At 45.1% G+C, this 12,553-nt stretch overlaps 1 protein-coding gene across 13 annotated transcripts in view; it reads left to right on the top strand.

Moving 5' to 3' along the window:
- Positions 1-12,328, top strand: part of LOC129865391 (pleckstrin homology domain-containing family A member 5-like) — a 144,572-nt gene extending 132,244 nt beyond the window's left edge. For 4 of the 13 annotated variants that reach the window (XM_055938147.1, XM_055938149.1, XM_055938145.1 and 1 more), the window contains 15 exons: positions 137-217; positions 2,115-2,180; positions 2,445-2,525; positions 4,503-4,652; positions 4,825-4,926; positions 5,027-5,179; positions 5,435-5,623; positions 6,332-6,476; positions 6,721-6,854; positions 7,125-7,325; positions 7,499-8,092; positions 9,060-9,211; positions 9,412-9,581; positions 10,531-10,653; positions 10,975-12,328. In XM_055938147.1, coding sequence (XP_055794122.1) covers positions 137-217; positions 2,115-2,180; positions 2,445-2,525; positions 4,503-4,652; positions 4,825-4,926; positions 5,027-5,179; positions 5,435-5,623; positions 6,332-6,476; positions 6,721-6,854; positions 7,125-7,325; positions 7,499-8,092; positions 9,060-9,211; positions 9,412-9,581; positions 10,531-10,613 — 2,301 coding nt within the window. In that variant the 3' untranslated portion in view covers positions 10,614-10,653; positions 10,975-12,328. Of the gene's footprint in view, positions 1-136; positions 218-2,114; positions 2,181-2,444; positions 2,526-4,502; positions 4,653-4,824; positions 4,927-5,026; positions 5,180-5,434; positions 5,624-6,331; positions 6,477-6,720; positions 6,855-7,124; positions 7,326-7,498; positions 8,093-9,059; positions 9,212-9,324; positions 9,582-10,530; positions 10,654-10,974 lie in introns of those variants that run through there. The other 9 variants (XM_055938160.1, XM_055938157.1, XM_055938156.1 and 6 more) reach the window with 4 other exon arrangements.
- The last annotated feature ends 225 nt before the right edge of the window (positions 12,329-12,553 follow it).

The raw sequence follows: 12,553 nt of genomic DNA, 5'->3' as shown, positions 1-12,553 counted from the left end.
CTTGTGACAACAATGTGTTCTTTATTTCTATGGATCCTTTCTAGGCTCTGCTGTTGTGTTCACTAACTAACACCTATATTATGTTGTTGTGTATTGTTGCTCCCTTCCACCCTACCTAACTTCGATCTCCCACTAGACGAAGGACAATGAGCCGTTAATCTTCATGATTCACACTATGATTGAGAACTCTGCTCCAAGGCCTCAACTGTACCAGCAAGTAAGGTCTTATTGGCAAACCAATGACTCTTCTCCCGCACTCCTCTCCTCCCTTCATCATCGATCCCTCCTGTTTTTGTTCACATTGGATGCAGTCAGTCAGTCAGTCGTCGGTTCCCCCTCTTCCTGGTGTCATGATCCCAACATTGTTTGCTACTTACCCTTCATGTGTTGATTTGACTACAGCACTTCCTCTTCATCCATTTTTGCTTTTTTCGTCAGTCCGAGGTTGGACTGATGTTAGCATGGCTTATGGTGGATGCTACATAGCCATGCCCATCCTACCTCATTGTAACTTGATGGTATTGTTGCTGTTGGTTATTATGGTGGATGCTACCTTAGAGCCGTACCCCGTCTTCCTGCAATGCCAATGCTGTTGATGATGGATCTTATGTTGGCTAGGCACTGTACGATCACAGTCAAATCAGCACCTCTCTTCTCCGTAATATTATTTTCAGTCTGTCCATATGTGGGTATGATAAGAGCTCAATGCAAAACATTTTGTTTATGTACTCAATAGAATGACGTCCTTTTTAGGGTGGTGGCCCGATAGTGTAACAGTGATTGAAAGAGGGCAGGTGTATTTTATTTTTAGCTGGGGAAATTGTCCTTGAGGTAGTACTGTGTGAGGTCCATAGTCTGGCCTTTCCACTGTGCTATGTTATCACTTTATTACAGGCTTTTAATGGTATGATTTCAGCCCTGCTCTCTTAAACCTCCCCCTCTTTAGCCGTCCTGGGGTTGAAAATCACCTGTGTGAGGATGGCTGGTTTTCCCAGCTGTGTGTGCGTTAATGTGTGTGCCTCCGTGAGGGCCAGATTTAGCCCAGGTCTTTTAGAGGTTTTCATTAGTCAAGCTCCAGCCATGACAGAGTGTACCGGGGGACAGTAATGAAGAGCGCACCGAGGGGACGGTAATTAGTGTGGCACAGGGCAGAGCTGCCAGCACAGAGGACTATACATCCAGCCTAGCCAACCACTGCAGCAGCCCTCTAGCCTCTCTTAAAGGGTGTGTGTGTGTGTGTGTGTGTGTGTGTGTGTGTGTGTGTGTGTGTGTGTGTGTGTGTGTGTGTGTGTGTGTGTGTGTGTGTGTGTGTGTGAGAACATCCTCCTAGTCTCTGGTGACGACCTGATGCCAGCTTCCTGTCCTCTTCATAGCTTCTTCACACCCCTGGAGCCTCCATCAGTAGGACTGTTATCAGTGATGCTACTGAGGTGGAAAACACAGTCTGATTTCCCAGCTGAGGGTGCTGACACTCCTTATTATGAAATGGAAATTTGGGCTGAGAAGTTGTATCCGAAGTGTTGTAAAGTCATAAGTTATGAGAAGAGAAGGTCATTGAAATTGCATGAAGAGCTCCATCACTTCACCCTCTCTCTCTCGCTCTCTCTCTCGCTCTCTCTCTCTGGGCTTCATTGACCCTGTGGACAACTCCTTGTAAGGACGCAGATATTTACCATGAAAACCACATCACAATGAATAACCAGACCATGGGTGCATCTCAATAATCTAGTGGCCTTCCCTCCTCGTGTCTTCTCCTTCATCTGCACTGATCGGAAGGTACGGGACGGCTGTAAGCAATATGGTGGATACCTACTAGAAATGGGCTTTCACCAGTCCAGTTCTTTAACAAGTAGACAAGTAGACTATTGAGAAGCACCCCATGTCATGGGTCTGTATTACAGGTTGTTTTGCCGTCCCCTGTCTGTGGCTGTCTTCCCACAGGCAGCCCAATTCTAAAAAAAATTCAACAAATTGGTCTTTTGACCAATCACATCAGATCTTTTCAAATCAGAGCAGATCTGATTGGTCAAAAGACCATTTTAGTGAAAAGAAGATCACAATTGGGCTGCCTGTGTAAACGCAGCATGTGTCTCTAAGGCTGTCTGGTGTTTCAGATCAGCCCTGAGGACTACAAAGACAACTCCTACAGCCACCAGAGGCCAGAAGACATCGACATAGACGTAAGACCAAGTCCTTTTATTATTGTCTAGATAGAGGGGAAAGTATTCCTTTCCCTTTGCACGTATCCTCTAGTCTAGACACACAGCAGTTGGCTTCCTGACATAGATTGAAAGATTCAATTAAGTTAATAGAATACCACACAGCTCAGCTCGCTGGAAAAATCCTAATTCAATGCCGAATTCTTACCAACTACTGTGTGTGTGTGTGTGTGTGTGTGTGTGTGTGTGTGTGTGTGTGTGTGTGTGTGTGTGTGTGTGTTTCAGACTAAGCTGAGCAGACTATGTGAGCAGGACCAAGTGGTGAGAACACAGGAGGAGAAACTACAGCAACTACACAGAGAGAAGGTAACTACTGTACTCACTCTTTCAACTGACAACTTGCTTCACACACACAAACACACACTGGGCTGTCTGAGGCTGGAGTAGACCTTTATTACACAGAGGGAGAGAAGGATAGAGAGTGTGCCGAGACGGGAGGAGATACAGCGCCTTCAGAAAGTATACACACCCCTTGACATTTTCCACATTTTGTCACAGTCTCAATTTAAAATTGTTTAAATGGAGAATTTTTTTGTCATTGGATTACACACAATACCCCCATAATTTCAAAGTGGAATTATGATTTTAAACATTTTTACAAATTAATAAAAAATCAGTAAGTATTCAACCCTTTTGTTATGGCAAGCCTAAATAAGTTCAAGAGTAAACATCTGCTTAACAAGTCACATAATAAGTTGCATGGACTCAATAATAATAGTGTGCAAAAATAGTGTTTAACATGATTTTTTAATGACTACCTCATCTCTGTACCACACACACACAATTAATGGTAAGGTCCCTCAGTCGAGCAGTGAATTTCAAACATAGATTCAACCACAAAGACCAGGGAGGGATTCCAATGACTCGCAAAGAAGGACACCTATTGGTAGATGGGTTAAAATAAAAAATCCGACATTGAATATCCCTTTGAACATGGTGAAGTTATTAATTACACTTTGGATGGTGTATCAATACACCATCACTACAAAGATACAGGCGTCCTTCCTAACTCAGTTGCCGAAGAGGAAGGAAATGGTTTGGGGATTTCACCATGAGGCAAATTGTGACTTTAAAACAGTAATATAGTTTAATGGCTGTGATTCGAGAAAACTGAGGATGGTTGAACAACATTGCAGTTAATCCACAATACGAACCTAATTGACAGACTGAAAAGAAGGGAGCCTGAACAGAATAAAATATTCCAAAACATGCATCCTGTTTACAAGTCATAGTGCAAAAAATGTGGCACGGCAATTTACTTATTGTTCTAATACAAAGTGTTATGTTTGGCAAAAATCCAATACATCACATTACTGAGTACCCCTCTCCATATTTCCACGCATAGTGGTGGCTGCATCATGTTATGGGTATGCTTGTAATCATTAAGGACTGGGGAGTTTTTCCAGGATAAAAAAGAAACCGAATGGAGCTAAGAAAAGGCAAAGTCCTAGAGGAAAACCTGGTTCAGTCTGATTTCCACAAAACACTGGGAGATGGATTCACCTTTCAGCAGGACAATAACCTAAAACACAAGGCCAAATCTACACTAGAGTTGCTTACCAAGAAGACTGTGATTGTTCCTGAGTGGCCGAGTTACAGTTTTGACTTTAATCTGCTTGAAAATCTATTGCAAGATCTGCAAATGGTTGTCTAGCAATGATCAACAACCAATTTGACAGAGCTTGAAGAATTTTGAAGAGAGACTTAGAGACCCAGAAAGACTCACTGCTGTAATCGCTGCCAAAGGTGCTTGACTCAGGTGTGAATACTTATGTAAATGAGATTTCTGTATTTAATTTTCAATAAATTTGCAAACATTTCTAAAAACATGTTTTCACTTTGTCATTATGGGGTGTTGTGTGTAGACAAATGAGTTATTATTATTGTTTTATTCAGGCTATAACAAAATAAAATGTGGAATAAGGTGGTATGAATACTTTCTCATGGTCACTCCAAGACTACCATCCCTCCTCTGCCAGGCTTTTACCACAGGTACACAGTGTATAGACTAGCTAGCAGACTCACAGCTGGGAACTGAGACTCTCCCTCTCAGACAGCAGCCCTAGCCTGCCCCCTAGAGTCCTGGGAGTGGCGGTACACCCTTTTGATGGTGGAGATGCTTTGATAATGTTTGGTTGGTTCTTTGCCTGTGGTTCTGTTTGTGTATCTGTGTGTAGTTGTCAGACAAATGTTAGCTGTAGATGTTGTGCTGACCTGTGTCGTTGTCGTCTTCTCCTTTCTTCTTTTCTTTCTTTCTTCCTTCTTCTTCCTATCTCTCTGCAGCACACCCTGGAGACGGCTTTGCTGTCTGCCAGTCAGGAGATAGAGCAGAGCTCTGACAACCCAGCAGCCGTACAGAGCCTTATACAGCAGAGAGACGTACTGCAGAATGGACTGCTCAGTACCTGTAGAGAACTGGCACGGGTCAACACTGTGCGTTCATATGTATACACACACACTGTACATGCAGATGTCAACACAAACACACACACTGATCAGCACCTGTCAAGATCTCTCCAGGGTCAATGCTGTAAGTCAGTGCACACACACAAAACCAAGCGCACACACACAGGCTGTCTAGTAGTGACACCCTCTCGTCTCTCAGGAGTTGGAGCGGTCGTGGAGGGAGTATGATAAAATGGAGTCTGGCGTCTCTCTGGCCAAAACCAACCTGTTGGAACAGCTAGAGACCCTGGGCAGCCCACAGGTAAGTCTCTCTCACTCTGTCTCAACCACTCACTCACATGAAATCACACATTTACAAGATGGAGAGTGTTTTTAATCATTTTCTGTCACTGTGTGAGCAGACAGAACCTCCCAGCCAGCAGCATGTCCAGATCCAGAAGGAGCTGTGGAGGATCCAGGATGTGATGGAGGCTCTGGCCAAGAACAAACCCCAGAGGACCACTGACACTGGTTTCCTTGGTTCCAAACCCATCTCAAACCTACAGAAGAACGAGGTGAGTCTCACTTCTACTTTGTGGATAAAGGAAAACATCAGAATATGTCAACACCAGATAAATAGAATCTGTGCATGGAGTCTATGTGAACTGATTTAGAGCTGTCCGTAGCCTACATGTGAGACGGATAGCTCCACTCAATGCCACAGGAGGCTGTGCTGATCTGTCTAAGCAGGGTCTGGTGTGGCATGCTGTTGTCTCAAGAGTGTCTCAACAACAACAACTTTCTATCTATCCTCTCCTCTCATGCGGCAGCCGGTGACCTTGTTCCGGTCACTCTGTCCTCTCACGGAGGGTGACCGTCAGCCCCCCCGCCCACCCCTGCCCCAGTCCTACGGCTCAACAGAGCGCCCTCCTGCTGTACCCCCCCTTCCCTCCCCCTCGGGCACCCGTCCGCCACCACACACAAGCAAGCACGGCCAGAGGAACGGAACACACAGCAGTGTAAGACACGCTGACCCCTCACGCCTGACCCTTCATCCCTGTCCTTGTGCTTCATCATCACTACTTGCCCTTAAGCACAGATCTCGGATCTGTTTAACTTCACCAAATATATTCTAATCTTAACCGTTAGGGCGAGGTAATACTAAACTGATCTTAGGTCGGTGTCTAGGGGCAACTTTATCTTACGCTGTACAAGACCAGTACACGTTGACCCCAGACCCTCCACCTTTACCCTCACCATACATGGTTCATCTCTCATCGCCAACTTGGGTCACCGTTGTGACTCTTTTCATTTGCTCTGAATCATTTGTCATTTGTTTTAACATTTGTCGACATTTAGGTTTTTCCCCTGCCTCTTACCCTGGAGTGTTGAGTTTGACGTATTCATTCCTTGGGTTTGTCATCTGTTTGCTCTTCGGTTTGGCTTGTTCTTGTTTCCACGGAAGCGTGTGTGATTGTGTGATTCCACCCCAGTTGTCATTCTGACTGTGTCTGAGTGCTGTGCTGCGGTGTGCCTACTCTTAGTGTTTGGGCTGCCAGTTAACAGTTTTCTGCTCTTTGCGGCGCCGTTTTAAATTTGTCTCGACTATCCATCGGTCACATTCACCATGACCACTTTGTGACCCGCGTGTGTGCGTGCGGGCGTGCGCACGTGCCTGTTTCCTATGTGTGTACCTCTCAGTATGCTGACTCTCTGTCCCTCTACAGCAAGGCCCAGACTACCGTCTGTATAAGAGTGAGCCAGAGCTGACCACTGTAGCCGAGGAGGTGGACGATAACAACGGAGAGGACAATGACAAGGACAGACTACAGACAGGGCTGACCACAGACAAGGAGCCTGCGGCCACTAAAGGTCAGTCACTGTCTGTCAACAATGTTCTTTTTGGTTACGCTGCTGCCGCTGTTTCAAGGTGGATACGGGCTAGGGTCAAAACTATTGTAATTCAGTGAATTCAAGTTGTAATTAGAAATTCCATACAAAGTAAACTTATAAAGAGTATTATAAGTATGATTCATAAGTACTCTATTAACTGAATATAAAAAAATGTAACACCCCAAATGGCTTTGTAACTGACTTAGTCCCACTCCCCTCCCAGTCCCATTAGGAGTACCAGTCTACCCAGTGGGTATCGTGCCATCCAGGACCAAATCCCCCATGAGCCCCCCAGAGTCCTGCACCATCGCCTCCTACGTCACCCTGAGGAAGAGCAAGAAGCCTGACCCCAGGACTGTAAGTCTGACTCAGCACTTTAGGGAATAGCAGGGGAACTGAACTATATACTGACCCTAGAAAACATATTAGAAACAGTTTTTTTGATAGACAGCACAGCACTGATTTTGGATTTGGAGGTGCTACTGTTGCTATTCATTCCCTGCCATGTTCACCACGACAAAAGCTGGAGATGGATATAATATGTCACCAATAGACAGGCAGATAAAGCATTCTCGGTGTAATAATAATCCAACATGACTGATCCCTGCTTCACTGCTCCCCCTGTAGGACCGTCCTCACAGTGCGGTGGAGCAGACATGCGGACCGGGGGAGCGGGAGAGCGGCAGAGCCAGGATGAGTGTAGAGGAGCAGCTGGAGAGGATCAGGCGACACCAGCAGGCCTCGCTCAAGGAGAAGAAGAGAAGTAGCAGCAGTATTTCCCCCTCACGCTCGCCATCCTTCTCCAAGGAGAACCCCTTCATTACACAGGTAAGTCCTCCTCTGTTTGGTGTGTGTGTGTGTGTGTTTTGATAGGACTTGATGTGTACCTGACAACAGAGACAGCTGAGGTGGGGGGGTGTCTGTGTGTGATTAACCATGTTTCTCAGCGTTGTGTACACTGTAAAACTGAGTTATTCATTTGGCATGTGTGTCTACCACAGGTCAGGCGAGAGGTGGTGTTCTCCACAGACACCCAGGAGCTGGAGGCAGCACTGCAAGACCTGGAGGAGGTCAGAGACCGAGTTACAGAGCAGCTGGAGAGGGACAGGACTGCAGCCGTGGAGCTGGAGAGAGACCGAGGTGCAGAACTGGAGCTGGAGAGAGACAGGGCTGCAGCAGCTGCTGAAGAAGAAATGGAGAGGGGTCGAGCTGCAATAGAAAAGCTGGAGCGAGACATGACTGAGGTGGCTGCAGTGGTGGAGCAGGAGATGGCCAGGACTGCTGTGGCTGTAGAAGAGGAGATGGACAGGGCCTCAGAATTGGAGCTGGAGAGAGACCGGGCCGCAGTAGCAGCAGCTGCAGAAGAATTGGAGAGAGCTAGAGCTGCAGCTGAAGAACTAGTCAGAGAGAGGACTGCAGTGTCTTCAGAAGAGGCGCTAGATATTGACAAGGCTGCAGTGGTGGGGCTGGAGATGGAAATCACTGTGGTGGAAGAGATCAGCTACAGAGCTGAGGAGGTGGATGTCATCCCTGTCCCCAGGCTGAGTGGGGAGGAGCCACAGCCCCAGACGGAGAGCTCCAACATGGACACAGAGGTACGGGAGTGTCCCAACTCACACAGACCACCAGAGAGCAGAATATGTATGGCAGACTATCATTTGATACGTATGTTGATGACTAGTAGGAGTGGTGACTGAGTCAGCATGGTGTACTGTAACTCTCTGTGTGAATAAGAAAGATCCATACCAAGGATTCACAGAACACTGTATGCCTTTACTGAAAAATGAACGTTTTCAAAGAGGGTATTCAGAGATAAAGGAAATACTTTAAACATATTCCCCGTTCAAGGACAAATGTATATCTAATCCAATAACGTTAAGCTAAGATTAATGGCTGTGTTGTGTTGGCAGCAGCCTGGTCTCTGTGTTAATGTCCTTTAATCTGATCTGGGAGGCTAATGGAGGCTTTCTGGGCGTGAGGAGGATCCAGCCTGGATTTAGGGGTTTATCCCTGGGCCTCAGCCCAGCCGTGGTGACTCACACTGGGCTACAGAGAGAGACACACCTCCCTGAGTTGGCCTGAGCTCCATGGAATCTCATGATCTGATGATGATGTTGGATCAATTAATGCCCTCTAATATAGTTGCCCAGTTTTAAAATAATATTTACGAAAGCTGCTTAAGATCATTGGTTATCACCATGCGCTTTATACCAGTGTGTCTCAACTCCAGATCATCAACAGTACACATGTTTGTTGTAGCCCCGGGACAAACGTAGCTGATTCATCTCATGGAGGGCCTGATGACTAGTTGGCAAGTTGAATCAGGTGTGCTTGTCAGGGGCTAGAATAAAAATGTGTACTGCTGGTGTTGCTCAGGGACTGGAGTTTCTTCAGATCCCCAAATACCGAAGAGGTAGCCTCTAGGTGTTGACATTAGACCACCAAGATCGTGTTCAGTAGGGCATGTGAAAATAAGAGCTCCGTTTCAAAACATATTTTCCTGTTTGCTACCTCCTGAACACAGCCCAGACTACAGTCTATCTCACTGTCCATGTGTTGCAGGTGTCAGAGACCCAGATGATGGTGATATCAGATCAGGGTGTGAAGCCCCTGTATGTACAGTACCTGATCCCTGGACAACATCAACAGCACGGGGAGAGGGAGACGAAGAGGAGAAACACCCACACTCCCAACACCCTCATTCCCCTCAACAGGTGAGACTAGCTGGGCCTCACCAGGACTTATCTTAGCCTCTCTGGATCGATAGTAACTTTGACCCTTTTTGAATAATTTAAAACCGTCCCTTCCTTCATCCAACTGTATTTAGATCAGTGACTACCTCATTAAAGGCAGAAAAGGATGCATTTTGTAAGTATTGGAATAAGACCTGAATGTGAAGGTGTGACTGTGCCAGTTTGCCAGCTGCTGTGTCAGAAGCACTGACTCCTGAACCTGAGGAGGATGTGATGCAGAGTGAGGCGACGCGAGGGGAGGCCCCGGAGCATGAGACCCAGGGGAACAACATTGACATATCCTATGAACTACCAGCAGAGGGAGCTAAACTCAACAACAACCTGATGGCAGGTTTGAGAACAGTCAGAAATTGCTTTGTTAATGATGATTGGTTGATGGATTGATTGATTGATATATAACTGATAAATGTCAAAGCACTTACGTACAGTACCAGTCAAAAGTTTGGACACTTACTCATTCAAGGGTTTTTCTTTATTTGTACTATTTTTCTACATTGTAGAATAATAGTGAAGACATCAAAACGATGAAATAGCACATATGGAATCATGTAGTAACCAAATGAATGTGTTAAACAAATCAAAATATATTTGAGATTATTCAAAGTAGCCACCATTTGCCTTGATGACAGCTTCGCACACTCTTGGTATTCTCTCAACCAGCTTCATAATAAATGCCTTTCCAACAGTCTTGCTGAGCAGTTATTGGCTGCTTTTCTTTCACTCTGCGGTCCAACTCATCCCAAACCATCTCAATTGGGTTGAGGTTGGGTGATTGTGGGAGCCAGGTCATCTGATGCAGCACTTCATCATTCTCCTTCTTGGTCAAATAGCCCTTATACAGCCTGGAGGTGTGTTTTTGATCACTGTCTTGTTGAAAAACAAATGATAGTCCTAAGTGCAAACCAGATGGGATGGTGTATCATTGCAGAATGCTGTGTTAGCCATGCTGGTTAAGTGTGCCTTGAATTCTAAATAAATCATAGACCGTGTCACCAGCAAAGCACCATCACACCTCCTCCATGCTTCACGGTGGGAACCACACATGTGGAGACATCCGTTCACCTACTCTGCGTCTCACAAAGACACGGCGGTTGGAACCAACAATCTCAAATTTGGACTCATCAAACCAAAGGACAGATTTCCACCAGTCTAATGTCCATAGCTTGTGTTTCTTGGTCCAATCAAGTCTCTTCTTATTGGTGTCCTTGAACGAGTAGGTGTCCAAACTTTTGACTGGTACTGTATGTGTTGTGGGTTTGCCCCGTGTGTGTTGTTTGCAGTGAAAAGCCTGCCCTGTCCGCCCCAGTCCTCCTCTCCTTCTCCTCCTCAACTCACTGACGGATCCCACTTCATGTGTGTGTAGACGTGTCGAGGAGGTGGTTATGTGAACTGAACTACACTCAGTAAGAGACTTCTCTGTCCTTACCTACAACCTTTGACCTTTACTCATCTCTACCCATCAACCCCTAAACTCCATGGCCCAAAGCTCAGCCCTCAGTGATTTACCCTCCAATCGACACAGATCTTACCAGCAGGCAATATCACACCAGCCATTTAAACACAGCCATAATTTATCATCTAATCAAAAAGCACTCTCTAGCCATATCAGCGTACACATTTTCTCAGATTTATTTTAGACATTTTGGCTTGTGACATCCGCAATTTTTGTATCTTCACCTCTTTCCTCTTCTTTCTCTTCCCTCTCTTTCCACTCATCCCTGCAGCCCAGACATTGACCTTTGTGAGCAGTGACTCATAAGCGATGCCAGTCTGAAGATCCAAGATGGCATCCTACAGAGCCAAGATGGCACCAGCCAGCCTGCACAGAGCATGCCCAGTAGCTCTCTGTGTGTATACAGTAGAAACGACTTTAGCCAGACAGACAGAAAGAGTAGATGCACAGGCCTGCTCGTATTACTTACTGCCTGCCTACACAATAACTGCGATACAAAACTCTCATTCACACAGAGATCTCAGAGGACAAGATAGTATTACAGAGTGATAATTGATTATTATTATTACAGGTATTATGATGGTCTGTTATTTTGGACATGTTCTGTGAGGATGCGTTGAGTGTCTGAGCTGAGCACTGCTGTAACGAGGAGAGGACTGTACAGTTGTAAATAAGAACACTAGAAGAGTCTCACACTGGGAAGATCTCAATTGCATACTCCTCGCGTCCTGTCTCCTCGTCTCTTTCTCAAAACCCACTGGAGGAGAAGGTCAGAGGGGAGGGACCTCTGGCTTTCTAATCCAATGGATTTTGAGAAGAAGACGAGGACCTGAGGACTTGAGGAGTATGCATTTGAGATCGTCACACACTATGGAGAGGGCCAAGCACCAAATCTACACACACGAAGGCAGTGCTTTGCTTTAACCACACTGAGGTGCCATATTCTCTTGCGGTTTGAAAAAAAACCCTGTTTTTTTCTCCCATTTAAGTTTTTAACGTGAGGCCCTAAAAGTTTAATTTTCCACATATTTTACACTGCACATTCCCCCATTGTTCAAACAAGTTGTTAATATATAAATATATAAAACATATAGAATGAACTATCTATACAATGGGTTTATACTTCAATAAGGTGCCACCCTATTGCTGCTGATGGACAGAGTTGAAATATTTTATTAAGGTTGTGTTTATTTATGTCGGAGGATCGGGATCTGGTCGCCGCCGACAACCACATGTGAATGTCCTGGGTTAGAATCGATCTGCTTCTCTGTTTTTTTTCTATGGCTGAGATATATTTAAAGTAAAATATAGATGAAAGATAAAATAGTTTTATGAGATTAGGGTTGTGTGTTAGATTCTGTCTGGTTGTGTGTTAGATTCTGTCTGGTTGTGTGGAGTCCTGGACAGAGAGAAGAGAATAGCACATGTATAAGCAATAAGCAGGCATTTTGTTCCTCTAGGACTTCAAATATAATGTACATAAATGTAAAGTTTCATTGTGTAAATGATGTACACCATAGAAAGAGCAGAGCAGAAATTGTAACTGAGGTTATTATTATTAGTTAATATGCAAAATGTTCATATCATCTGTTTTATATCATGTGAAATAAATGTTGATGTTTTTATCTGCTGTGGTTGGAGTATGTTATGATGTTAGGACATATACTAAGTGTTTACATTTTTTTACCGTTATTTAACTAGGCAAGTCAGTTAAGAACAAATTCTTATTTTCAATGACAGCCTAGGAACCGTGGGTTAAGTGGCAGAACGACAGATTTTTACCTTGTCAGCTCGGGGATTCGATCTTGCTACCTTCCGGTTACTAGTCCAACGCTGTAACCACTAGGCTA

The sequence above is a fragment of the Salvelinus fontinalis genome, chromosome 11 (genome assembly GCF_029448725.1).
Source record: "Salvelinus fontinalis isolate EN_2023a chromosome 11, ASM2944872v1, whole genome shotgun sequence".
In the NCBI taxonomy this organism is placed as follows: Eukaryota; Metazoa; Chordata; class Actinopteri; order Salmoniformes; family Salmonidae; genus Salvelinus; species Salvelinus fontinalis.
This window is presented reverse-complemented; position numbering and strand designations above follow the sequence as displayed.